Source organism: Jaminaea rosea (genome assembly GCF_003144245.1).
Source record: "Jaminaea rosea strain MCA 5214 unplaced genomic scaffold BDZ90scaffold_10, whole genome shotgun sequence".
NCBI lineage: Eukaryota > Fungi > Basidiomycota > Exobasidiomycetes > Microstromatales > Jaminaea > Jaminaea rosea.
The window spans coordinates 1-24593 of record NW_020289984.1 but is presented as its reverse complement, the minus strand read 5'-3'; the positions used below and the strand labels follow the sequence as shown (position 1 = coordinate 24593).

Below are 24593 nucleotides of genomic sequence, written 5' to 3'. Positions count from 1 at the left end.
GAAGCTTCCCAACTGTCCCGTTTGCTAATCTAATCCAACCAATTTCAGCCTACCAAGCTGATCCGCTGGCCCTGTTCTCGTTCCTCGCGCGATGGTCGTATCTGTTTGCATTATGACTGGCATCGTGGTATCTCCGAGTATCGTGACAAGTTGAACGACTCGTAGTGCTCGTGGTCATGATCATGTTCGTTAGTGAGACTAGAAAACGCTGGGCAGCCCTGTCCTTCCATCTCTCTGGCGCTGCTGCTCGTCAGTCTTGCCCCTCTGCGTGCCTTTCTCGCTACTGCCAGCGCTAGCGCTGGCCGTCTCCCCCCCCCCCTCTTTCTTCGCCTTCGTCTTCTCGCGCGAGGCTACGCCGTGCTCCCCACCCCATCCCTCCGGCACCCCTACGAAGTATCCGCGCATCGCCCCCTCGAAACGCGCAGCGTACTGCTCCGGAGGCAGCACGGTAGCTCTTTGTTCTCCCTTCCACGCTTTCTTGCCCGACGACTCGAGGGCTTTCGCTACCGTGAAGGCAGAGAGGAAGTCGACGATACGGACGCGGATCGAGGGGCGCCGCGAGCCTGCGCCAGCGAGCGGGCCGTCCTGGTCGTGAGTGGAGGAGCTGGAGCCGGAACTCGTGACGCCGACGAGGAGGGAGAAGTCCATAACGTTTGCGGCGGTTAGGAATGCGAGATCATTTCGGAGCGCTTGATGGAAGAGGGCGCGCGAGGAGGCGGGGACGTAAGCTGTCGAGGCGTGAGTCGAGATCCAGTCCGCGTCCCAGTAGACCGCTTCGCGGGCGCGGCTATGCTCTGTCGTAGCTGTAGCTGAAGCTGAAGCTGAAGCTGAAGCTGGCGTGCCTCCAAGGCCGACGCTTTCCACAATCGTAGGCTCAGCGCTGCCGGCCGCAGTTGTCGCTCCCGTCGCTGTAGTACGCGGGGCTGCCCTCCTCTCTCGTATGCCTTTCAAGTCGAACCGCTCCACCCCACCTCCCTCACCCGCGCAGTCCGCAAAGAGGTTTTCGATGACCATGAAACTCCTGCGCAGCCTCATCTCTCCACTCGTCCTATCCTTCACCTTCAACGTGTATGCCCCGGCAATCTTGACAAGCAACGTCGGGCACCCCTCCTGCACCGCATGTCCCATGAACTTCAAGTACGCCGGAGCCAGTTCTAGCAGGGCAGCCAGCTCATCCACTCCCGCGACCAGTGCGTGGCCTTTGGACAGGAGCTCCTTGGCGACCCAACGCTGGTCCGCCGTCTTGTAGAAACTGCTTCGCGTCTTACCCCCGAGGGCTTGCCAAGGGGCAGAGCGACTCAGGCTCTCGGCGTAGCGGGCTTCGTCGAGTCCCCAGAGTGCACGGAGCGTTGCAAACTCGCTGGCGAACCAGGAGGTGCAGGTCAGCTTCGTCGAACCGTGAGTGATGCTATGCTTGATGTGCGGCGATGACTCAACGCCCGCTGGCGTCGAGGGGCCAAGGCGTGCGCCGGACTTGCTGCCTAGGCTGGAGAAGGCGGAGCTCCATGACGATGACGGAGGGGCGACGACAGGCTGAGAGGTGGAGCGCATGCTACCCGTGGCCGGTGGGGCGAGCAGGGACGGGCTGCCATTGGCTTCGGGTGCGTCGCTCCCTGCCGGAAAGAGAGAAGCAAGCGGCGTCTGCCTACCACGACCCAGCCCTGCAGAGGCTGGTACACGATTCACTTCGGCCTTGAACGTCTCCCTGCCAGTAAGGGTCGAGCTGATCGTGCTCGGCGAATCGTGCGGTCGCAACGATGTATCATCCTCCTCCTGATCCGCGCCTACCTCCTTCTCCCCTAAGTCTGCGGAGGACTGCGAAGAAGAGGACAAGCTCGAGCTAACCCTCCTCAACGTCAAAGCGAGGAAGGATGCTTCCCTGCCCCTCTTCTTGCGCTTAATCGTCGATATAACGCGCTCCGGTTCGACTTGCCACGCCTCGTCGTCCGGACCTGCGCTGCCCGTCGCAGAAGATGTCAGCGAGGCGGGCCGCTGCGAGCGTTCTCCGACCTTCTCGCGCCAATTGATTATATCCACCCCACCAGCCTCGGCAGGCGGATCGCTCTGCTGCAGCAGCTCTGCCTGAACATCTCTCGAGCCGAGCGAAAAAGCCACAAGGCTCAACGGCTCGTCCTCCCTCACGACGAATCTGGAACCAGGCAAAGCGTGCCACCCTTTGCGCACAACGTGATCTGGCTCCTCGTACGTTGTTTCGCCTAGCGCCTTCCTCTCTGCGGGGGTGAGGTGCTTCTCTTGCCAGGCCCGCAGTCGCGAGCGAGAGGAGACGCAACAGTCCCGCAGTGCTTTGCGCGCGTCGTTGATGTAGAGAGGGGAGGTGGAGCCGATGAGCGTGGAGAGGTCGTGCTCGTCGGCCTGGAGCGTCGTACTGAGGTGATGGAGTAGGTCGAGGGGAGACGTAGTCCCTGCTGATGATGGTACCGCTGCGGCAGTGGCAGGGGCGGGGAGAGAAGAGGCGTCCGATCGAGCAGCCAGAACGCTCTCAAGCTTGACGATGTGATGGTTCACTGAGGCGTAGTACCGCTGGGCATCCAGCGCGACCTCTGCGACCGCTACATTGTCCTTGCCAACCGTCAGCTCCTCCTCCTTACGACCCTCTGTCTCCGTTTCCCCAGTCCGTACGACCGGTCCCTCGATGTGCAGACCGTACACTCTCAGCGGCCTAGCCACGACCTTCAGCACGGCTGCGTCGCGCAACGCAAAGAAATGGACCGTGTCCTGCGGCGGGGCCAGGGCGGGATGGTAGACGAGGGTCTCGAGGAACTTGGCAAATGAGATGAGCCAGGTGGAGGGGGAGAGGGTGACTGCGGGCGTCTCTTTGCCGGTTTTGGTGTTGAGAGACCATGTGATGATGCTCGAGGGGGAAGACGAGGAGAATGAGGAGGGATGTCCTCCTGCACCTGCTGCCGCAGCTTTGACAGCCTGCTCGGCAAGAAGCACAGCCGTACGCGCCGCGTCCCGGTCGGCGTGGATTGCTTCTTCGAGGTGGTCGCCTCCAACTCTCGGCTTGAGCGACACTTCGCTACTGCTGCTCGACTGTGGCAACGCCTTCGCAGAGAGCACAACCTCCCAATTCCCATGAAACCAGCTCGTCCTCACTTCCTTTTCCCCCTCTTGCTGCACCCTCATCGGCGGCTGCTTCGCCTTAGCGTCAACCGACATCGTTCTCCCTCGCTGATGCAGGGCTCGCGTACAGAGATCCTCGACAATCTGGCCCAATGGCACATCGCGCCCAGGCACGCCGCAGCGGGAGTGGTAGAAGCGTATATCCTCGCAGTAGAGCGGATTGCCCGCTGTCGCTGCCGCTGCTGCGGCTGCTGCTGTCGTCGAAGACGAGGCTGCGCCCATCCTCGCGTCAACCGGTAGGCTCGAGGCCGAGGAAAGGGAGCTAAAGTACCCTCCTCCTCCGCCGGGGCCGCCCGCTCTGCCCTCCGGCGTCATCGGGGTCGGGGGACCCTGCGCGCCTGCTCCCAATGTCAGCCCTGCACAGGAAAGAGGCGACCCAAGTGCGATGCGCTGTAGCTCGGTGAATCTCCGCAGGAAGGCTTGCCCCTTTAACGTGGGGCCTGATTTGGCCCACTTTGTCAAGAGGGAGCTCAACTCGGGCGTGGTGCTCAGTGGCGGGAGAGGAGGGGGGCGGGCACCTTTCCTGGCGTTGGCGTTGATTTTGGTATTGGTCGGGCGATATGGTTTGGCAGGCCTAGAAGAGAAGTCAATTGAAGCGCTGCGCGACGAGATGGTAGAGCTAAGCCCTGAAGGCCCACCGTCCTCGCTCCCTTCCTCTTCGTCCTCCTCGCCGCGATCGCGAGATACGTCTCCTTGGCGCTGGCCCTTCCCGCTTGCGAGGTTGTTGAAGAAGCGTCCCAGCCTATGCCGCAGGCGTGTGGCAGACGGCCCGTCCCCGCTGCCATCACGGCTGTGCGTCCCAACGGTTCCGACCATTTCGTCCGTACGGGTTCTGTTCAGCATGGGGCGGCCTGTAGGCGTGCCACTCGTCACGTCTGCTGCCTTGAAAGGGCCGTCTCCTGATCCTCCCAGTGCGGCGGATACCGCGTCCGATCCGGACTGTAGCATTCCCCACAAGCCCAGTCCTTTACCCCAGCGTTTCCCCGCGGGACGGTGCGGCGATGGTGAGGTGGGTTCCGCAGCCACGTTCCTCATATCTTGGCTCGATATACTGCTCGTCTCCACATCCTGCTCGTCCTGCGATGTTGCGTGCGCGAACGTAGGAGTCGGCACGAGGTCGGGTCTCTTTGCCCGGGGATGGCCCAAGTCGGTGAGGAGTCCCGTTTGCAGGAGCATGGAAGAAGCGGCATATAGTCCAACCTGGATCGTCTCTCTTAGCAATATCGCTTCCTCCTCGTCGGTCGCGTACACAATGAAGGTTCCGCCGTGTCGTTTGCATCTCTCCTGCTCTTCCTTGTCCTCGACCTGCTTCGCAGCCCCGCTCGAGCTCGTCGACGAGTGGAGGTCCTGCCCCCTCCAGACCGCAGGTTGAAAGTCGACAAAGCCATTCGGGCGCTGAGGCTTAAGCGTCGCCTTGCCCTTGCACGTATCGTCAGCCCGAATCGTGCGCTCCGATTTCGTCGTGGTCATGCCCTCGTGCTGCTGTTGCTGTTCCCAACCGGCTTCGTCGCCATCAAAACGCACTTGGACCCTCCAGTCAACAAGAATCATCTTGGCTCGCTCCTTCCATTCGCCGCTTGCTGCGGGCGGGAAGTCCCGCTCCGTTCCCCCGGCCGCCAGAAGAGAAGAGTGGGAATCTTTCCGTGAAGCTGCTGAAGGAGAAGGGTCCCTCGATGATGATCGAGCAGGTTCAGCTTCGCTTTCGCCGGGCAGACGTCGTTGCTGCTGCGCTGCATTATGACCTGCAGCGACATTGAGGGAAGTGAGGCGTTGCATTGCTTCGCTTGGCGGAGCGACTGATTGAGGTGGTAGAGGTATCGCTGCCGGCTCAAGTTGGGGCGTCGCCATCCCACTCCCGGTTTCGATGTCGCTCCCGCTATTCGAGTCCAGGACCGTCCACTCGACCTGCTCCCCCTTGCCTGGCGCTCCAGCACCGGCAGCCGCAGCGCCCTGCCGATGAAACGGACTCTCCTCGAGCTCCACCGCCGCTGGAGATGGAGTGGCACTAATAGCCGTCGTTGCCATGGCCGGAGGGATGAACGTGGGTAGAGCGCCTCGTTTTCCAGGCTCGCGCCGGGCTCTACTGTTGGCCGCCGAGGATGGGGCGGAGGATGTAGCAGATGAAGGGGGAGTGTCGTGACGCTGTTGCTGTTGCTGCTGCTGCTGCTGCTGAGTAGTGACGAGCCAAAGAGCATTGCTGAGAATAGCGAGCGCCACTTCCCTTTTAAGTGCGCGTTCCTCCTTGCTCATCTCCACGTTCGAACGGCCTTGACGCTGTGCCTCCTCCTCCAGACTTGCTTCAACTGCTTCGACTGGACCGCCAGCCGCCGCCGCCGCCACGGCCACAGAAGCTTGGTTGCCCATCGCATTTCTCCAAGGTGCGGCAGGCCAGGCCAGTTTCGCCCATCTCGATTGCTGCGGTGCGACGCCGCCGCCGCTACTCTTTCCCTTTGTCGCGGCATCCTCCTCTGCTACAGCGGTGCGAAGTTGAGCTTCAGCTTTGTCTCGTATGCAGGCCGTACATTGGAGCCCGGCGAGGGTAGCGGGGGAGGAAATGGTGCTGAGTGCTTCGAGGGTGGAGTAGAAGACGGATTCGATGCGATGCGGTGGGGTGGGGGTGAGGGCGGCGCGCAGGATGAGCCACAGGTGGTGTTGAGAGATGTCGTCTAATTCGATGGGACCGAGAGAGGCGGCAGCAGCAGCATCAGGCGCAGGCTCAGCCTCAGGGATGACGTCTGGCCAGTAGTGGTGCGCCGCCTCCCCGACAAAGGCCCCCACACTGCCTGGTGGTGAAGACGACGACGACGATGGGACAGTCATCTTGAGATGGTTCGCTCTGAGAGTCAGAGTGCCGGCTTAGTTGCCGAGCTGGTAGGCAAGCTGATCATGGTGTGGTAGTAAAGACATGCTGTGCCAAGGGCGGCAAGAGAGCGAGCGGCTCGACGAGATGAAATGCAAATGGGCGGCACGGCACACACACACCCGTGGATCGGGACCCCTTTCTCTTCTGCACGGGCCACGGCCAACGGGCATGGCAAGAACCAACACAAGACGACGGAACGGAGCCAGGCAGGCAGGCGGTTCACGCTGTGTAGGAGCTGGCTGTCTGGGTCGCCGTGAGTTTGAGGGTGTTTGCTGCTCCGCCCAAAGTGACTCGAAGCTCGCCATTGTTCCGAGGATCTTGAACATGATGATGAGCTCGGACAAAGTGAGCCCCTCTCGATATCTCGAGGCTGAGCTGGCCTGACACTTGGCCCGGCATTGGAAGTTGGGAATCGCCGCGTGGCAGCGTCGTCTGTCTCGTCCTTGTCCCGGCCCGCTCACTCACCCACTCTCCGCCCCGCTCGACGCAGCCTGCCACGCCAGCTGGCGCCGCCCCCTGCCTCTCTGTGTCAGTGCCCGCACCGCACCGCACGTCCACTTTGGCCGCTGAGTGAGTGAGTGAGTGAGTGGCTGAGCGCACACACACACAGCACACGCACACACTCGACTCGACTCGACTCGACTGGCTGGCCGCCCCTCGGCGAGCGGGCGGGCGGGCGAGACCAACTCCTTCCTTTCTCTCTCTCTACCACCACTACCACCACAACCCATCGATTGACCCCTGTCACGACGGCACGATCTTGCACGACTCGACGAGCTCCCTCATCTTCACGCACAGCACTCCCTTAAACTAAACAAAAGACAGACAAGATGGAAGGTGAGTTGCGCGAGTTGACAGGGGGGTGGGCGCATATAATCCACCCACCCACCCACCTCTGGTTGCCAGGGCAGTTCACTGACCCAGTCATCCCTTCTTCCCTCCCATCCCTCGCCACGCCAGACGAAGTCGCTGCCCTCGTCATCGACAATGGATCGGGAATGTGCAAGGCCGGTTTCGCCGGCGATGACGCACCCCGAGCCGTCTTCCCCTCCATCGTAGGGCGACCTCGTCACCAGGGTGTCATGGTTGGCATGGGACAGAAGGTGCGTGTATGCGAGCAGAGCGGTGCGTGTGGTGTCAGCGTGATAGAAGCTCATCTTCCCATCTCTCCCTTTCCCCACACAGGACTCGTACGTCGGTGACGAGGCCCAGTCGAAGCGTGGTATCCTCACGCTCAAGTACCCCATCGAGCACGGTATTGTCACCAACTGGGACGACATGGAGAAGATCTGTGGGTGAAGCGAGATTGCAATTCGATGAGGATGTCACAACATCCATGCTGACCACTTGTTGCCCCTCTGCAGGGCACCACACCTTCTACAACGAGCTGCGTGTCGCCCCCGAGGAGCACCCCGTCCTCCTTACCGAGGCTCCCCTCAACCCAAAGGCCAACCGCGAGAAGATGACACAGATCATGTTCGAGACGTTCAACGCACCCGCATTCTACGTCGCCATCCAGGCTGTCCTCTCCCTCTACGCTTCGGGTCGTACCACCGGTATCGTCCTCGACTCGGGTGATGGTGTCACGCACACGGTCCCCATCTACGAGGTGAGTTTGCGCATCCACCCACCCACGATGACGTGCCACGAGCGCCCTCAAGTGACGCTTTGACTCACTCCCTCCCCCTTCCTCGCCCCGCGCACCCACACAGGGCTACTCGCTCCCCCACGCCATCCTCCGTCTGGACCTCGCCGGTCGTGACTTGACCGAGCACCTCGTCAAGATCCTCATGGAGCGCGGCTATCCCTTCACCACCACCGCAGAGCGCGAAATTGTGCGCGACATCAAGGAGAAGCTCTGCTACGTCGCCCTCGACTTCGAGCAGGAGATGCAGACGGCCTCCCAGTCCTCTGCCCTCGAGAAGTCCTACGAGCTCCCCGACGGCCAAGTCATTACCATCGGAAACGAGCGCTTCCGCTGCCCCGAGGCCTTGTTCCAGCCCAGCTTCCTCGGACTGGAAGCCTCGGGAATCCACGAGACGACGTACAACTCGATCATGAAGTGCGACCTCGACATCCGCAAAGACCTCTACGGCAACATCGTCATGTCCGGTGGAACTACCATGTACGCCGGTATCTCGGACCGTATGCAGAAGGAGATCACCGCTTTGGCCCCCTCTTCGATGAAGGTCAAGATTGTGGCACCTCCTGAGCGCAAGTACTCCGTCTGGATCGGTGGATCCATCTTGGCTTCGCTGTCTACCTTCCAGCAGATGTGGATCTCCAAGCAGGAGTACGACGAGTCTGGACCTGCCCTTGTGCACCGCAAGTGCTTCTAAGCGTGCGCGTAAGCGTGTGCGGGGCAGGCGAGATGAGAAGATACTTTCTGCTACTACGACGACGTCAACGACGACGATGAGGAGGAGGGTAACGATTAAGAATGCCTCGGTGAAGAAAGGGGAAGCTCGTCCGTTCCCGGGCATCTTGCAGCGCCGCGTGAGAGGACAGGGAATGGGGGAGGGAGTTGGGATGGAAAGACGAGAAGAGAGATCGCGGCAAGCGTACCAGGGAAGGTCGAGAGCGCAATCAGGATCAGAAAAAGCCCAAAGTTATTGCAGACGTTCGTCTCTCCCGCCGCAACCGCCTCTCCTCTTCACCTCCTCCATTTCCCTCTCCGCCTCCTCTCTCCCTCTCCCGCCTACCGACCCTTGCTTGCTCGTTTCCCTCTCATCTCAACGAATGCAAATCTCCTTCACAAAGAAGCGCGAGGGTCGTCAGCGTGATCGTGATGTGTGAATTGCAGGCCCTTCCTACGTTGCGGAGTGCCAAAGCTACACTGAATCGACTGTCCACCCCACCCACCGCACTGCCTCGCCCCCCTCACCTACCTAAGCATTCCCCCCAACCCATTCTTCGTGTACGCCATGGCGGGCAAATTCTTGCTTTCCGGCACGGCCTCGAATGTAGTAAACCTGCACGTCCCCCTCTCATCGATGGAAGCAAAGGCCCCCTTGTTCTCCATGCTACCACAGTATCGCGGAGCACTGAACACCGTAGTGCATAGTCCATCGTGTTCGCACTGGTACCCTCCCATCCTCACCTCGTGACTACGCAACACGCCAGTAACCCCGTTCAACTCGCACCACCCACGCGTTACATCTGGGCCGAAACCGGTGCCCACACCTCGTTTCGAGGGGGCCCGGCCGGGGGCCACTTGCGGGTCAGCCCAGAGAAGATCGACCATTAACCCTTCGCTGCCTGGTTGGGTTCGACGGTTGATCTTGCGAATGTCGGACAAGGTAACCCCGTCTTTACTGAAAAGCCCACCATGCGTTACGAACCAGCGCTTCTTCCCCGTCTCCTTGTCCAGGATGGGTTTCGTCTGCGCCTCGGCAGCATCCCATGGCAGGTCTTCGATGGGTGCCGGTGGTTGAGAGGCGGAAAGGAGGAAGCACAGTGGCAGGGAAAGGTAGCTCTCCTTGAATAGATCGTACGTTGTAGGTCCACCGCATTTTGCTAGGACTTCATCCTTAAATCCGTATACTTGGTTCATACTGTCCGTCTCGTGATTACCGCGGGTGAGGAGCACCGAACGAGGGTAGAGCCATTTGTACGCGAAGAGGGTTAGGGCAATTTCCATGCTCTTTGATCCTCGGTCTGACCAATCTCCGTTGAAAAGCAAGACGTTAGAGGGGGATGGGGGGCCAGTGAGGGTTAGGAGGTGCAGGAAATCGAAGTATTGGCCATGAGTGTCCCCGATTACTTTCACCGTCGTGCCAGCCGTAATGTGGTGGTCTACCAAAGGACCCTCAGCGTCCAGCTCGCGTGTAGCGCCTAGGATGATTTGCCAGATGTACCTCAGGGGCAGCGGTTTGTCCTTCTTAAAGTACTTCATCATCCCCTCGACGAATTCCAAGCTGATGGACCCCCTCTTATCCTCCGTCTCCCCTAATCGCGGTCCATCGTACGAATCAGATGGAAGACCCGCCCCTCCACTCCCTTGATTCAAATGCTCCCCCACCACCTGGCTGACCTTAGGCCCCTCCTCCACCCGAATCGCAGCATTAAACGCCAATCGTCTAATCAACTTCTGCACATCTTGAGCCTGTGCCAATACCTGTCTATTCCCCGGCTCCAACCGGAGAATGGCCTGCAAATCAGGCAAGGCCTTTCGGGGCTGCAAGATGCTCAAGTACGCCGAAGCACGACGATAGTAGGCTTTCCCAAATTGGGGATCGAGGGTAATGGCCTTTGTGGCATCTTCGATTGCCAGACCGTGTTGCTCCAATTTTAGTTCGCAGGCGGCTCGATTTGACCAGACTTTTGCGTCTGAAGGGTTTAGAGCTAGGGATTCACCGTAGGATGTCTTTGCGTCTTCGAAGCGGGAGGAGAGGAAAGACTTGTTGCCTTGGTCTTTGAGGGAGGCGGCTTTTGCTAGGCGTTCGGTGGGGGAGAGGGAGAGGGTCGAGGCGGTGGGAGAGGGAGGGAGGTCCGCTGCTGTTGCTGATGGGGAGGTGGGGTGAGAGGAGGAAGAGGAGCCCGACGCGGTGCCGGATGTTGTGGGGGAGGGAGGCTGGTCTGATGGTGTTGAGGATGACGAAGGGGAGGACATGCTTGCGATGATTGTTCTACGAAAATGCCACTGCGACTGCGGCTGCGATTGGGAGGGATACGACGAATGTGCAGCGAGTGAGTCAGTGTGGTGAGGTGAGAAGGAAGGAAGCGCAGTGCAGCGCAGCTCGAGTCGAGTCGAGTCGAGTCGAGCTTCGACTTGATCGACAAAGTCAAGAAGTCTCAATCCAATCCCAATCCATTCCCCGCCCCCGCCGTCGCCTCCGTCCCGCTCAACACTCCGTCACGCGAGTCGACCTCGACTCGACTCGACTGCCTCTCTCCTTCCGCCTTTGCCTCCTCGGCCTGGCCTAGCCGTTCCCCGCTGGCTCAACCAAAGAAAAGGCCGCAAACATCAAGACCAAGACCAAGATCACGGTACATAGCTGTCAAGTAACGTGCAGAAAGAATGGACCAGGAGCAGGAGCAGGAGCAGGAGCAGGAGCAGGAGCAGGATCAGCTCAACGTAGTCTGGGCACGTCACGCTGCCTTGCAACCTCGCGAGGTCAAGGGAAAGGGACAGACTGGGGTCCACCACCATCGCCACGGGCACGTCAACCTAGTCTCCATCCGCTCCGATCTACCCAACGGCCGTGGTCTCGCCCTCACACAGGATGTTGCCCCCCATGAGCTGGTCCTCACTCTACCTGCCAGCATGCTCATCAACACAAAGACGATTGCGCGCGACTTTGACGTAGGGGACGTGCCCCGCCCTGGACCGGGGAAGCGGGGCAAGTTGACTGCAATTCAGGCACTCTGCCTCTGGCTCTGTCGATCATCACCACGAGACGTTGAACCCGAAGAAGAGAGGGAGAGGGCTGCGTTTCTTGAGTCACTACCACGCACCTTCGTCACACACCCCGTGATGTGGGCCCTAAATAAAGACGAAGACGAACACTCAGGGCAGCTCCTCGCTTGCCTACCACATGAAACGGCCCATCGTGTCGCCGCGCAGGTTGAACAGCTCCAAGAGGATTGGAAGGCTGTCAGCTCTTATTGCCAGGCGGCGCCCCCCGTCGCCTCCTCCTCCTCCTCCTCCTCCTCCTCCGCCGCCGCCCCCCATTCTCCTTTAGCTGAACGGCTGCCGTCAAAGCAGAGCTTTGTGCACGCATGGCTGTGCATCTCCACCCGCTCCGTCTATTACCCGCTGGGCCTCCCCTCGAGAGGGGATAATCTCACTCTCGCCCCGATACTGGATATGGCCAACCACACGCCACACCCTCGTCAGGCCGCCACAGTATCCATCGTGGGTGCCCCAACCCCCTCCTCGTCGGGCTCCTCCTCCTCCTCCGCGTCCACATCCCTCGCCCCAATTCCAGGAGCAGGGAGAATAGAAGTTCGCCTGCCCCTCGGCGGGCGCAAAGGTGACGAAGTATGCATAACGTACGGCCCACACGACGATTCGCGTCTTCTGGCAGAGTATGGGTTCCACTTGGCCGCCACGCCTCCACCAACTGCTCAAAGACGAGGTGAGGGGCCCACCATCTCTCCCAATCCGCACGGGAGTGTCGATCTCACCCCTTTCCTGGAGCGAAGCCTCACCTCCCTCGCTCAGACTAAAGGCGGGTGCGACTGGAGGGAACAGCTGCTTCGCTCCACCGGGTATTGGGGGGATTGGACACTCCACCCCTCCCCCGTAGGGCCAAGTTGGCGTACATGGATGGTCTGCCGTCTCCTCGCCTCTCGTCCACCCACGCAGGCCGAACGAGAGGAGGTAGAGAGGCGTTTCGACCTGCTCGTGTCTGGGCGCGTGGAGCTGATTTCCCGCGAGAATGAGGAGGGTGCAAGGAAGGTGCTCAGCGTGGTGTGTGGGGAAGCGAGAGGGGAGTTGGAGGGGAAGGTGGGGAGGTTGAATGAGGCGGAGAGGTTGGATGTGGAGTATGGGGAGGAGCGGGATGGGAAGGACAGGAGGATGTGTAGGGGTTTAGTAAGGAACTTGTTGCTTAGTCAGATCGCCATCCTGTCGCAGCATATAGAGCGTCGAGAGGGACAAGATGGGTCGTCACCTTGAATCGATACCAGCATTAGAGCAAGAGCAAGGATCAGCCAACGTCAGCTTGGCTGTCTTCGTCGTCGTCGTGCTGAGGATCTCAGGCCGGCGGCCGAAGTTGTCGCCGAGCCGCGGGTGGGAGCCGCGGGCAAGGAAAGGGCAAAAGTTGTTTTGGCACTCCGCTGCGAGATGGACAAGTGGGATTGAGAGGGAGAGAGAGAGAGGCGGGCGGGACGGCCAATTTCGCTTTTCCTGAGGCCGAGCGTGTGTGTGTGAGCCTGACGTGACCAAACCCCGCGCTGTGTACTGTGTCGCAACTCAACTCCTCTCTATCCTCTTCATCGTCTTGCTCCTTGCCCCCTTTGTCTTTTCCTCTGCCACGCATATCGCGGAGGAGAGGCCGCCAGACTGGACTGGACTGGACTGGACTGGACTGACAGTCATGGTAGCGGAATCGCAACCAGAACCGCCTCGCTATGAAGAGCCGATCTCTGAGCACTCGCACGATGCTGCTGCAGCTGTGGGCAACGTATCCGGTGTAAGGACGCCCACGACCGTCGTTGCGGCGCGTTCATCCGGTACACATGAGGGCCATGGCAACGGAGAAGCGGCCGAGATGGACAGCGACGACCTCTACCCGTCGTACGCGGGCAATGCTGGCGAGAAGCGCAAATCGCAAAAGGGCGGCGGCGGCGGTGGCGACCGCAATAGCAACAGTGTCGAGGAGCTAGGCACTGACGCCTTTGTATCAGAGGAAGCATACGAGCGCGCTCAGCGAGGCCGCGACAGGATGAAGAGTCTGGGTTGGATCAAGACCGGGGTCCTTCTCTGCGTAGACGCCATCGCCCTTGGAGCCCTCTCCCTGCCAGGCGCCTACGCCACCCTCGGAATGGTTCCCGGTGTCCTATTGACGGTCTTCCTCGGCATCCTAGCAACTTACGCTGGAAGCCTGACGGGTTCCTTCTTCCTTCGAAATCCAACGATCCGATCATACGGGGATGCAGGGTGGCACCTCTTTGCTCCCTTGGGTCCACGCTGGGCTCGCTGGGGTTACGAGACGTTCAGCTGGTGGTTATGCGTGCTCCTCGTGTTCAACATGGCCTCGCACACACTCACGGGAACTCTGATGTGGCAGAGCATCACGGGTGCAGCCGCGAGTTCGGTGTGCTCCTTGGCTTGGGTGGGCATATCGGCCGCCATTCTCTTCCTCTTTGCCCTCCCGCCCACATTCGCCGATTTTGCCTGGCTAGGCTATATAGACTTCGCCTCCATCGTCGTGGTCATTGTGGCCACTTTCGTCCTCACGGGCGTGGATACACAGAATAACAAGCCTGGCGGCTTGGCGGGTGTGGACTGGAGCGTTCTGCCCCCACCGGGCACCACGTTCGCGCAAGCAATGAACGCCGTAGGCTCCATCGTTTTCGCCTATAGCTTCAATACGGTCCTCTTCTCTCTGCAGGTGGAGATGCACCACCCAAAGGACATACACAAGAGCGTCGCCCTAGTTGGCGCGGCGCAGGTATTCATCTACGTTGTTACCGGAGCGGTGATTCTACGATTTGTTGGGAATGAGGTGAAGAGCCCGGCAATTCTGAGCGATCCAGGGGTGAGCCAACGGGTGGTCTTCGGCCTGGCGATTCCAGTCATTTTCATCTCGGGGAGCATCAATGGGAACGTGGTGGCTAAGCTGGTGCATGGGAGGTTGATGGGAGGAACGAGGCATCGTTACATCAATACGTTCAAGGGATGGGGTGTGTGGATCCTCATTCTGCTAGTCGAGGCGGCCCTCTCCTTTGTGAGTTCGCGCCACGAGGTGGTGCGAGATGACGTGTAGACCCGCCGCTGTGCTGATGCTGATCACCGTTACTTCCTCCTCGCATCCCCGTCAGGTAATCGCCGAAGCCATCCCGATCTTCTCTGACCTCCTCTCCCTCATATCGGCCCTCTTCATCTCCCTCTACTCCTTCGGCATCCCCGCCATCTTCTGGCTCGTGGCGCTCCGCCAGGGCTCCCCCTTTGCGCGACACAACTGGGGACACTTGGTCATGAGCACCACGACGGTCGTGGTGGCGTCCTTTGTGCTAGTGGGCGGGCTGTACGCGTCGATCAGCGCGATCAAGGAGGAGTATGCGACAGGGGCGGTGAGGGCGCCCTTCAATTGTGCAGCGCTAGGGTAGCGCGACAGGCGCGCGTCTTCGATGGCAACGAAATGATGAGATTAGCATTGGCTTCACCTCTACTTTTCCGCCTTGTGCGCCTGGTTGTTCCACACCCCGTCGTCCATCGTGTGATGCAGCTCGACGCCCCCAATCAAGGTGCGCAGCACCGCTTCCCCCGCCCATCGCTCTAGTACGTCGACCTCTTGCGGCTTGATGAAGTCGGACGTGTGCCGGTTGGCGAAGCTGCGGTGCGGCGTGGCGCGAATGGTGAGGAGGAAGAAGGAGTATCATAGGAAGTCAGCACAGTCCAGCTCATTCTACATCGCTCGGACCCCAAACGCCGCGCTACTCACATCATCTGCACCGCCCCTGTCCTGACTCTTTGCTCCTCCCCCTTGCCCTGAGCCTCCGCAGCCTTATTAGCCGAATGCGCCAATGATTGCAGTACGAACGTCTCCATCTCCAGCGTCTGCATGCCCCACCCTTTCACCATCTCCTCCACCCACCCCTCATTCTCATCCCAGAAAGCTGGATCACTCCTTCCCTGCGAAGAGTAGAAGGAGTCCGCCGACCCATTGACCACGCCACCCACGCAGGACGGAGGGTGACCGTTGAAGAGCTCCTCATCCGCTGCAGGCTTGTTGCCCTCCAACTCGGCCAATAGCGCATCGTGCACCCCGGGCTCAACGTCGATGCCCCGCGTCACCTGGTACGGCTTGCTACCTCGGCGCTCCTCATCGCTCGTCCCCTCGTGGAACCAATCGTAGTTCCTCACGACCCCGTGACTTCGCCGCGGCACCACGACACTCCCTAGTCCGATGGTCTTGTCGAGGGACCCACAACTGCCCAGCCGGATGACGCACATCTCCCCTTGAACGACTTTACGCGCCTCTCGGAGGAAAAAGTCGACAAGGGGAAAGCCCATTCCGATTGCTACGACGCTTACTGGCGTGGAATGGAAGGTGCCCGTTAGGGTGAGGAACTGGCGCGAGGAGTGGTTCTCAAAGATACCTTGCTTGGAAGCGGCGTCGTCGAAAAGGGCGGCGATTCGACGGGCCCGACTGAAGTCCCCTACGATGATTATGCGGTTGGCTAGCTGACCGGGGGAACAGCCTAGGTGGTAGGTTGCGCCTGTAGAGGTGAGGGGGAAGTTGGCGTTGCTGAGGGTGTCTTTCATGGTGTGCTTGCGGGTCGAGTGCGAGGGAGAAGGTAGGGGGTAGATCAAGGGCGCCAAAGCGGGGAAAAGGGAGTAGGCAAACCAAGTTCAATCAATCGAGCAAATCAGGGCCGAGTGCGGGGTTCTCTCTTCCATGCCCGCGGCCTGGTCCGAGCGTGGCAAGCGGGGCGCGTGTGCCTTGGCCTGTGCATCCATTTCGGCCTTTTCGCCGCCGCCCTTTTGTTCATTTCACTCTTGCTGCGCTTCCGTTGCTTCCCCCTCGATATCTTCTAGGCCTCCGCCACGTCACGTCAAGGATATCCTCGCCATCTAGATCGAAGTCGAAATCGACGTCGAAACCCAGGAGTGCGGGGAGGAGGATCATGCCCATTCTCAGGCCTACGTCGAGATAGCGCCCCACGCCGCCGGAACAGGTAGCTTGCAAGCAATGACGGAGCCATGCGCTCCGCCCGTCCCTCCCATCCGCACCCAATCCTTCACAGGCACCGGCCTAGCAATCCTTCGCCTCACCTCTCCTCGCTCCCAGGCAACATTCACACACCTGCGCTCCACCTTCCCGCTCAAACTCCTCCACCCGCGCGGCTCATCGCACCAGGCTACAGACTATCTACGCGGCCGCCATGCGGCAGGGACAGGGGCGGAAGCGGGAGCGATCGCGGCCTTGTACGTGGCAGGGTACGGTGGCGGACTCGTATCGGGGGACAACGTGCGGCTAGACCTGGACGTGGGTTCAGGCTGCACATTGCTCGCATTGACGCAGGGGAGTACAAAGGTGTTCAAGGTGCGCGTGCCCACCCGGCCCTCCTCTCACCCACACGCATCCCCACACCTGGCCGCACCCTCTCCACCTCCAATCTGTCGCCAATCCTTCCGCTACCTCATCCGTCCTCACTCCACTCTCCTGCTCCTCCCCGACCCCGTAACACCCTACGCCTCCTCGCGGTACGTCCAAGTGCAGCGATTCGATCTCCTCTGCCCGCACAGCTCCTCCCTTGTGGCGTTAGACTGGCTCACGCCGGGCCGCACGGCGAGGGGGGAGCAGTGGGTCTTTGGTTTGTACAGGAGCAGGAATGAGGTGCGCGTCAAGGGGGAGGTGGTGTTACGGGACGTGGTGGAGTTGAGCAGAGAGCAAGGCGAGGAGGAGGAGGAGGAGGAGGCGGAGGAGGAGGAGCGGGGCCTGGCAAAACGAATGGCACCGTACAGCGTGTATGCCACGCTTATCCTGATGGGACCAGCGGTGAAGCAGAGTGTGGCGGGGTTGCGCAGGGAGTGGGCGAGGGCTAGACAGAGAGGCACACCTAGCGGCGGCGGCGGCGGGTCCTCCCCGCCGCAGGTTCTGTGGAGCTTATCGCCGCTTCATGAGACAAGCGGCTCTCAGGAGGAGGGCACGCCGCCACAACCGCCCGTCGTGGTCAGAATTGCCGGCCACGATACGGACTCTGTGCGCGCTTGGATGAGGGCGAGGCTTGGCGCAGAGTTGGGGGGAGAGAGGATCGGGTGGGACCTGTGGCGTACGGCGATGGGGAGCAACGAGGGGTGACGCTGCGCTCAAGAGATGGAGAGCAGCGCTCTTGGTTGTCTGACGTCATGAAATGTAAAGTTGATAATGATACAGTTGAATCTTTGCTCTTTCCCCCACCCTCCGCGCTCGCGCCTCAACGCAAACACTTCTCCTCCAACACACCCATACCCACCCACGCCTCAATCAAATCGCACACCCCCGGGTACCCGCCACCCACAGAATTCCCGCTACTCCTGAACTCTCCAAAAGAGAACAACTCAAATTCCGCCCCAAAGGCAATGAAGTGTGCGAAGAGCGAGTTGAAGTGTCCCTCGGCGCAGAGGTGGACCAACCAACCAAACAGTCCCCAATAGATGTGAGCGAAAACTCGAAGGAGCTGCTTATACACATGCTTGGCGGTCACCATGAATGTTGGAGGGAAATCCCGACTAGCCTTGGTGGGGAAAGTGGCTTCGTCGCTTAGTAGGCCACCCACCCAGGTCATGACGTAGTCGATGTACTGTGGGGCGGGGAGACGGACTTGCTTGCGATTTTGATCGATCCAGGTGTAGTCTAGACCGGGACCGGCGGACATTGTGGGTGAGGTGTGGATTGTGCCTGCGGGCCGGGCGAGGGGAAGGGTGGGGAGGTGAGCGAGGAGAGGCGAGGAGAGGCGAAGAGAGGAGAGGGAGGCCTATATGCACTCACAGAACTCGGTCAAGACGCCGTAGAATTGGTTGAGGTTGTTGAAGAAGTCGAAGACTGTGTGCGAGCGAGCGAGCGAGTGAGTGAGGGAGTGAAACAGGGAACGTCAATGTCAGTCGCCTCTACACCCATGCTCCTCCCCTCGCATGTCTACGCGTCCGATGACTCACGATTGACCGCGACCCATTCCCTCTGATCCACATACTTGGGCAGAGTCACAATAGTCTTGAAGCTCCCCTTGACCAGCGCTGATCTCACAAAAGGATTGCACAGATACAATGCTTTACCGTTGGGACCGAAGCTGCCCCCTCCTCCTCCTCCTCCTGCTGCGCCGCCCTGCTGATGAGAAGGGGGGAAATCGCCCGAGGGTAAAGTGGGCGACTTGTTGTTGTTGGCGTTGGCGTGCTTCGAGGGACGGGCGGACCGGCCCATGGAGCGGAAGAAGTTGGACATGGTGGGCGTGACGATGCGCCGTTGGTAAGCGTGGAGGTTTGGAGAAGGAGGAAGGGAGAAGGGAAGATGGAGGCTCGAGCCCGATGCGAGTTGCGGGTTGCGGGCGGGACGCCGTGTTACTTTGGTTGGTTGGCGGGTGGGCGGGTGGGCGGGCGTGCATCTGGCGGCGCTGAGAGTCGGATCGGAACAAGGCCGGGATGGACAAGCAAGGACGCCTAGGCGGACTGGCGGCAAGGCGGGGAGGAAATGAAATTTGGTCCCTGGAAAGTCGCAGGACTCGGCTTGGCTTCGCACCCACCACTCGATCCCAACCCATCCACGCCCATAGGATGGCAAAAGCCCTAGACTTCCTAGCAGACGACGCCGCTTCGACGTCACGTCGTCCGAAGCGTACACGCCGTGATGTCGAGGAAGAGGAGGACGACGATGACGAAGCAGAAGCGCAGGCCATTGCTTCGGCGCTGCACAAGCACAACGTCAAAGCTGGCGCTCAAGTAGCAAAGGCGGCCACGGCAAAGGCAAAAGGGAAAGGAAAGCAGAAGAGCGGTGAAACGACGGGCGGAGGGAGTTTCCAGAGTATGGGTGCGTGCTGCGACGAGGGCGGCATGACACCTCGACTCCAATTACTGACTATATGCTACCCTCCTACGCTGCACAGGCTTGCTCCCCTCGCTCCTTCGCTCCCTCCTCCTCCGCGGCTACACGACCCCCACGCCCATCCAGCGCGCATCCATCCCGCCCCTCCTCGCGCAACCTCCACAAGACCTGGTAGGGATGGCCCGTACCGGCTCGGGCAAGACGCTAGCCTACATGCTCCCCCTCCTCCACAAGCTCAATTGTCGCCACTCCCCCACCATCGGCATCAAGTCATTGATCCTCTGCCCCGGTCGTGAGCTTGCCTTGCAGATTCTCCGCGTAGGAAAGGATATAGCGCGAGGATGCAGGCCCGAATCCGGGGAGGGAGAGGCGCTGCGCTGGGCAATGGTTGTGGGTGGAGAGTCTATGGACGAGCAGTTCAATCTCATGGCCAGCAACCCGGACGTGGTCATTGCCACGCCCGGTCGTCTCCTCCACTTGGCAGTCGAAATGGACCTCGACCTCAGTGCCGTCAAGTACGTAGTCTTCGACGAGGCGGATCGATTATTTGAGATGGGCTTCGCAGACCAGTTGGAGGAACTTCTCAAGCGTCTACCCGCCAGTAGGCAGACTTGCCTCTTCTCGGCGACACTGCCCAAGAGTCTCGTCGAATTTGCGCGCGCCGGACTCAGCGCCAATCCTAAGCTCGTGCGGCTCGACGCAGAGAGTAAGGTCTCGGCCGACTTGAGGATGGGGTTCTTTAGCGTCAAGCCAGGGGACAAGGAAGCGGCCCTGCTGATCCTGCTGAGGGATGTCATTGGCGTACCCGCCGGGGAGCAGGCGGGTCAGCAGCACGACGACGACGAGGAGTATGGCCATGGATCCGGATCTGGCTTCGGCACAGGCGCCAATCGCTCCATCGACCGCAAGCGCAAGCGCCCCGCAGCCAACGCGGGAGCCCCTGGCGGTATACGCGGGACGGACTCTCTCCTCCCTCACCAGACGATCATCTTTTGCGCCACGAAGCACCACGTCGAGTACCTTCTACACCTCCTCACCACAATGGGGTACGCGTGCTCCCACATCTACTCCTCGCTCGATCAGTCGGCCCGTTCGCTTGAGATGCAGCGTTTCCGCGAGGGAAGGACGAGTTTGCTCGTCGTGACGGATGTGGCGGCGAGGGGGATTGATTTGCCCGTGTTGGAGCATGTGGTCAATTATGATTTCACGCCGAGCGCCAGGGTGTTCGTGCACAGGGTGGGGAGAACGGCCAGGGCGGGGAGAGGGGGATGGGCCTGGAGTCTCGTGACCAACAAGGACTTGCCGGCGCTGTGCGATTTGCAGCTCTTCCTCAATCGACCGCTCCTTCCCAGCGGCGGCAGCCCCACCTCGACCGAGGACGACGCGGACGCAGCCAGCAGCGCAGCCGCAGCCACAGCCCTCCGTCTTGGTGCCCTCCCGCGCCAAGCGTTGGACGACGAGAACGAGTATTTGCACTTCACCCTTCCCTCCACCCACGCGAGCAAGGCAGACCAGCTCGTGGCGCTGCGCAAGGTCGTGGCCCGAGCACAGAAGATGTACGAGCGCTCCAACGGCGCCACGAAACCTGGAGCGCAGAGCTTGAAGAGGGCGAAGAGTATGATTACACCCGAGGAGGAGGGGGGAGAGGCTGGGAAGTGGAAGTTGGCGGGCAGTGGCATGGAGGAGGGAGGCGTGGCGGATGTGTACTTGAGGCCGGCCGAGTATGGGCTTAAAGGTGCGGGCCCGTCGACCACCGTGAGCAGCAGTGCGCCCAAGTCCGCCCCCTCCTCTGCGGCGCCCATCGCGAACGACGCAGCGACGGCTCAAGCGCGCTCGGCTTTGTTGGCCAAGATTGCTGGCTTCACGCCCCAGGAAACCGTCTTCGAGCTGGGCACAAGGGGGGAGTCTAGCCCGCTTGCGCGATTGATGAAGGATCGACGGAGGACTCTTGAGGGGAAACAGGCGAGGCGAGCTGTGAAGAGGCAGGAGAAGGAGGTGAGCGAGGAGAGCGAGGGGGAAGAAGGGGTGGGGAAAGAGGAGTGGACGCCTGCTGGCGGTGTTGACGAGGGGTCCGAAGGAGCAGACGTTGAAATGGCTGACGAGGGAGAGATAGAAGCCGTCTTCGACACGAACGCCTCTGCCGACTCCAAAGCCAAAGCCAACGCCAAGGGCAAACCTTCCTCCTCTTCCACCTCTACCTCCAAGGTTCCCCCACCAAAATCCTACCGCGACCCCTCCTTCTACCTCGACTACTCCCAACCAGACTCCCTCCAGGAAAAGGGTTACGCCCTCAACTCTGGCGGGGACTTTGCCTCCTCAGCGCGCAATGCTACCTTCTCCCTCACCTCCGACGACGGAACGCGCTTCGGCACGCAGAGTCAAGCACCCAACGCGGCTCGCTGGGACACCAAGAAGAAGAAGTTCATCCGCGGTGACGGTACGGGTGCGGACAACGAGAAGATCATCCGCACCGAGTCCGGAACGCGGTTGCCCGCGAGCTTCAGGAGTGGGCGATTCGACGAGTGGAAGAAGAGGGAGCGTCGTGATCTTGGAAAGGTGGGGGACGTGGAGGAGCCTCGTGCCGGGCGTGGTGGGAGAGGGGGAGCAAGAGGGGGAGGAGCAGGAGGACGCGGAGCCTTGTCCTATCGCCATAAGGGGGTCAAAGAAGCTAAGCGCCTCGATCCGGCGCAGAGCGATTATCACAAGAAGCTCAAGGCCCGCCGCGAGGCTGCGGCTGGTGCCGATTCCTCGTCGCGCATCGGCAGGGACGGGCGTCCCGTCCAGCCTCACGTACCCGCTCGTGGAGCAAGAGGAGGACGCGGAGGACGAGGGGCAAGGGGAGGAGCCGCTAGAGGCGGGCGGGGACGCGCGGAGCTGAAGAGTAGTCATGAGATTGCGAGGGAAAGGATTGCAAAGGAGAAGAGGAGAGAGAAGACTGGGCGCGCCCCAGGCGGACGCGGAAGGGGAGGGGGAGGGGCACGTGGTGGGCGAGGTGGGGGAAGGGGAGGGCGAGGAGGGAGACGCTAGGCAGGTGGTGACAAGAGCGCAATTCTATAGGATTAAAGAGCGACTACGACGGTAATACGACCCATATCTCGTCTTCCTGCCCTTCGTCCTCGTGCGACGAGTCGCCCCGTACTCGCGCGTCCAGTCCGTACCTGTTCAACGGCGTCGAATCGTCGTCGAGCTCTATTACGATGTTGCCTCCCTCTTCCTCTGACTTGGAGTCCGCAGAGCGCATCAATGCGAACCAACGCGCGTCACCTGCTTCTCGAGGCGAGACCTTGAGGGAACGCAGCAGCTTGGGTCGGAGGGTGCGGAGGGACATGCTTGGGAGGAAGGCAATGGAAGGAGCGCTTCGAGTTGGCGTGGGCGGAGAGGCCGTTTGACCTGGCGTGCGATCCGAGAGGCGTAGAGTTACGGAAACGAGTTGAGACTTGAGACCGAGCGCACCGGCGGGACGTTGGGTATTGATGGGGGCTGGTGGGGTATCTGTTGTGGTGGCGAAATGGACTTTACGAGTCAGAAGGACGAAGAGGGTCAGGTCAGCGGTCCACCATCTTCTCCGAAGCGCCCCACACTCACTGTTCTTCAGTCGCTCCATCGTCCGCGCAGAGGCCGCATCCAGCTTGGCGGCCATGCTGGGCATCGCCATCCTTTCGGCCCACCAAATCTCTGCGTCCCGTCGCTGCATCTCGCTGACGGGCGAGCCGTTCAGCGTGGCGAGGGAAGGGAGGCGCGCAATCAGATGGAGGCGGAGCGCGTCCTCATCCATGCTTGGAGGACTTGCCTCGTCTGTGGTTTTCAGCTGGACGGACAAGCTGCGCAGTCCTCCCGTGATGGAGGAGTCGAGGTTGTGCATGCTCTCCCACACCTTTGAGGATGGGCTGATTGTTCTTGGGTTGAAGAGCGGGTTGCCCGTTAGAGAGACATGCTCCAGCAACGTGAAGGGGCGTTGACTGGGAGCGATGTGGGCGATGGCGTTGTGCGAGAGATGGAGGCGTTTGAGCGCTGGGAGAGTCGCGAGGTCGTGGAAGGATGTGAGGTCGTTCCACTCGAGATTGAGCTCTTCCAGCCTGGCCAGCACGTCGCTTCCCGAGGGATGGAGGGAATCAATCCCGTTCCCGGCGAGCTGGAGGGTCCGTAGCTCTGGTAGGTAGGGGGCGAGAAGTTGGATGTCTTGCCATGAAGTGTCCGTACGGTCCAGCCCGAGCGAGAGGAGGGAGCGCAGCCCAGCAGAGGAGCGCAGCGCTGCGTGATCGGCTTCGCAAGCTGGAAGTGCGAGACGATTTTGATGCGCATGTAGGGTATGCAATCGTGGAAGATGCTGTACGATATTCGCTAGGCAACGCCAGGATGGCATCAGAGTGCGGGAGAGGTCTAGGTGCTCGATGCCTGCGTGCGAGAGCGAGCGGGTCAGCCAGCTACCTACATCGCTCGTTACGGCTCGCTCGCTCACTCACTGGGTAATGCCTCGCCAATCTCTTCGCTCTCGGCCTGCCCGAGCTCAGCGCCAGGCAAGCTCTTCGCCGTATCGATCAAGTCTTCCCTACTGGGCCCGACCCTTCCCGCAGCCTCCAGCTCCCTCACGTCCTCTTCGGTCACCTCCACAGGCCCCGTAAGGGAGACGACCTTCAGTCTCTTCAGCTGACCAAGCTTCGCACGGATCTTGGCCAGATTGGGTGCCTCGATATCGATTTCGGCCAAGTTCCGCCGGGAGAGCGGTGCAAGCGGTGCCTGTGCCTGACTCGTCGACCCCTCCGCAACGTCCTCGTCCTCGTCGGATAGATATCGCTCCCTGACTGCAGCAAGGAATGCTCTGCCCCCAACGAAAGTTGCCCCATCCTCTCTGAGCGTCGTCGCCCGGAGAAAACTCCCCGCACCCTCCCTTTTCGTCTGGAAGTATCGCACTCCCCTGTGCTCCCCGCTATGTCGTCCTCGAGCGGGGTTGTCCCACTCGACGCCCAGCCAGTCATCGCCGCCCTTTGTGCCCGCGACCGGGCCAGAGTAGAGGATGGTGCCATAGCGTACTGTACTGGAGGACGAAGGCGGTACGGCGGGGATAATTTGGATTAGACGTTGCCCGATCAGCGGGGAGGGGGATTGGGACATGGAGGAGCGAGCGAAATATGGACGACGAGGGAAAGACAGTTGTCAAAGTGGAGTGGGCGGCGCGGACTGGCGGGGCGGACTGGCGGGGCGGGCTGGCAGGCCGAAACGGGCGATCTGGCACGTGGCGGTACGATAGAGATCGACAAACACGACTTGAGTCTACTGCTTCCGCTTCGGCGATTCAACGTGGCTGTGTGAGTGTGTGGCATGGCTTGTGCTACTGCGGGGCAGGAAAGGGTCAGTGGTGGCTGTGTGAGTGTGTGGCATGGCTTGTGCTACTG

At 60.8% G+C, this 24593-nt stretch overlaps 10 protein-coding genes across 10 annotated transcripts; 5 read left to right on the top strand and 5 right to left on the bottom strand.

The window, feature by feature from the left end:
* Positions 1-158: 158 nt before the first annotated feature.
* BDZ90DRAFT_233041 (hypothetical protein) lies at positions 159-6092 on the bottom strand. Its single transcript, XM_025506487.1, has one exon. The coding sequence runs from the start codon at positions 5962-5964 to the stop codon at positions 199-201; it is 5766 nt and encodes a 1921-aa protein (XP_025361005.1). The 5' UTR covers positions 5965-6092; the 3' UTR covers positions 159-198.
* Positions 6093-6563: 471 nt separating this feature from the next.
* Positions 6564-8750, top strand: BDZ90DRAFT_233040 (Actin/actin-like protein). Its single transcript, XM_025506486.1, has 5 exons — positions 6564-6844; positions 6968-7110; positions 7193-7298; positions 7372-7616; positions 7720-8750. The coding sequence occupies exons 1-5, from the start codon at positions 6838-6840 to the stop codon at positions 8344-8346; spliced, it is 1128 nt and encodes a 375-aa protein (XP_025361004.1). The 5' UTR covers positions 6564-6837; the 3' UTR covers positions 8347-8750.
* Positions 8751-8891: 141 nt separating this feature from the next.
* On the bottom strand, positions 8892-9902 carry BDZ90DRAFT_227643 (Metallo-dependent phosphatase; the record flags this gene model as incomplete). Its single annotated transcript, XM_025504767.1, has 1 exon — positions 8892-9902. One exon carries the CDS (start codon positions 9900-9902, stop codon positions 8892-8894), a length of 1011 nt encoding a protein of 336 aa, XP_025361003.1.
* A 648-nt stretch (positions 9903-10550) lies between these two features.
* Positions 10551-12435, top strand: BDZ90DRAFT_37609 (SET domain-containing protein). The gene is made up of 2 exons (XM_025509533.1): positions 10551-12087; positions 12155-12435. The coding sequence occupies exons 1-2, from the start codon at positions 11028-11030 to the stop codon at positions 12256-12258; spliced, it is 1164 nt and encodes a 387-aa protein (XP_025361002.1). The 5' UTR covers positions 10551-11027; the 3' UTR covers positions 12259-12435.
* Positions 12436-13224: 789 nt separating this feature from the next.
* On the top strand, positions 13225-14846 carry BDZ90DRAFT_265084 (N amino acid transport system protein; the record flags this gene model as incomplete). The annotated part of the gene is made up of 3 exons (XM_025508650.1): positions 13225-13324; positions 13361-14403; positions 14498-14846. The coding sequence occupies 3 exons, from the start codon at positions 13225-13227 to the stop codon at positions 14783-14785; spliced, it is 1431 nt and encodes a 476-aa protein (XP_025361001.1). The 3' UTR covers positions 14786-14846.
* BDZ90DRAFT_221592 (purine and uridine phosphorylase) lies at positions 14845-15944 on the bottom strand (the record flags this gene model as incomplete). The annotated part of the gene is made up of 2 exons (XM_025504485.1): positions 14845-15010; positions 15121-15944. The coding sequence occupies 2 exons, from the start codon at positions 15942-15944 to the stop codon at positions 14845-14847; spliced, it is 990 nt and encodes a 329-aa protein (XP_025361000.1).
* Positions 15945-16237: 293 nt separating this feature from the next.
* BDZ90DRAFT_233036 (UreD-domain-containing protein) lies at positions 16238-17565 on the top strand. Its single transcript, XM_025506485.1, has one exon. The coding sequence runs from the start codon at positions 16372-16374 to the stop codon at positions 17482-17484; it is 1113 nt and encodes a 370-aa protein (XP_025360999.1). The 5' UTR covers positions 16238-16371; the 3' UTR covers positions 17485-17565.
* Positions 17566-17599: 34 nt separating this feature from the next.
* Positions 17600-18680, bottom strand: BDZ90DRAFT_253728 (hypothetical protein; the record flags this gene model as incomplete). The annotated part of the gene is made up of 3 exons (XM_025507802.1): positions 18321-18680; positions 18154-18207; positions 17600-18063 (listed from the first exon to the last, which is right to left on the bottom strand). Exons 1-3 carry the CDS (start codon positions 18601-18603, stop codon positions 17600-17602), a joined length of 801 nt encoding a protein of 266 aa, XP_025360998.1. The 5' UTR covers positions 18604-18680.
* A 217-nt stretch (positions 18681-18897) lies between these two features.
* On the top strand, positions 18898-22242 carry BDZ90DRAFT_280428 (DEAD-domain-containing protein). The gene is made up of 2 exons (XM_025509278.1): positions 18898-19185; positions 19262-22242. The coding sequence occupies exons 1-2, from the start codon at positions 18933-18935 to the stop codon at positions 22225-22227; spliced, it is 3219 nt and encodes a 1072-aa protein (XP_025360997.1). The 5' UTR covers positions 18898-18932; the 3' UTR covers positions 22228-22242.
* BDZ90DRAFT_275179 (RNI-like protein) lies at positions 22096-24312 on the bottom strand (the record flags this gene model as incomplete). The annotated part of the gene is made up of 3 exons (XM_025508865.1): positions 22096-22713; positions 22786-23595; positions 23664-24312. The coding sequence occupies 3 exons, from the start codon at positions 24310-24312 to the stop codon at positions 22271-22273; spliced, it is 1902 nt and encodes a 633-aa protein (XP_025360996.1). The 3' UTR covers positions 22096-22270.
* Between the last annotated feature and the right edge of the window lie 281 nt (positions 24313-24593).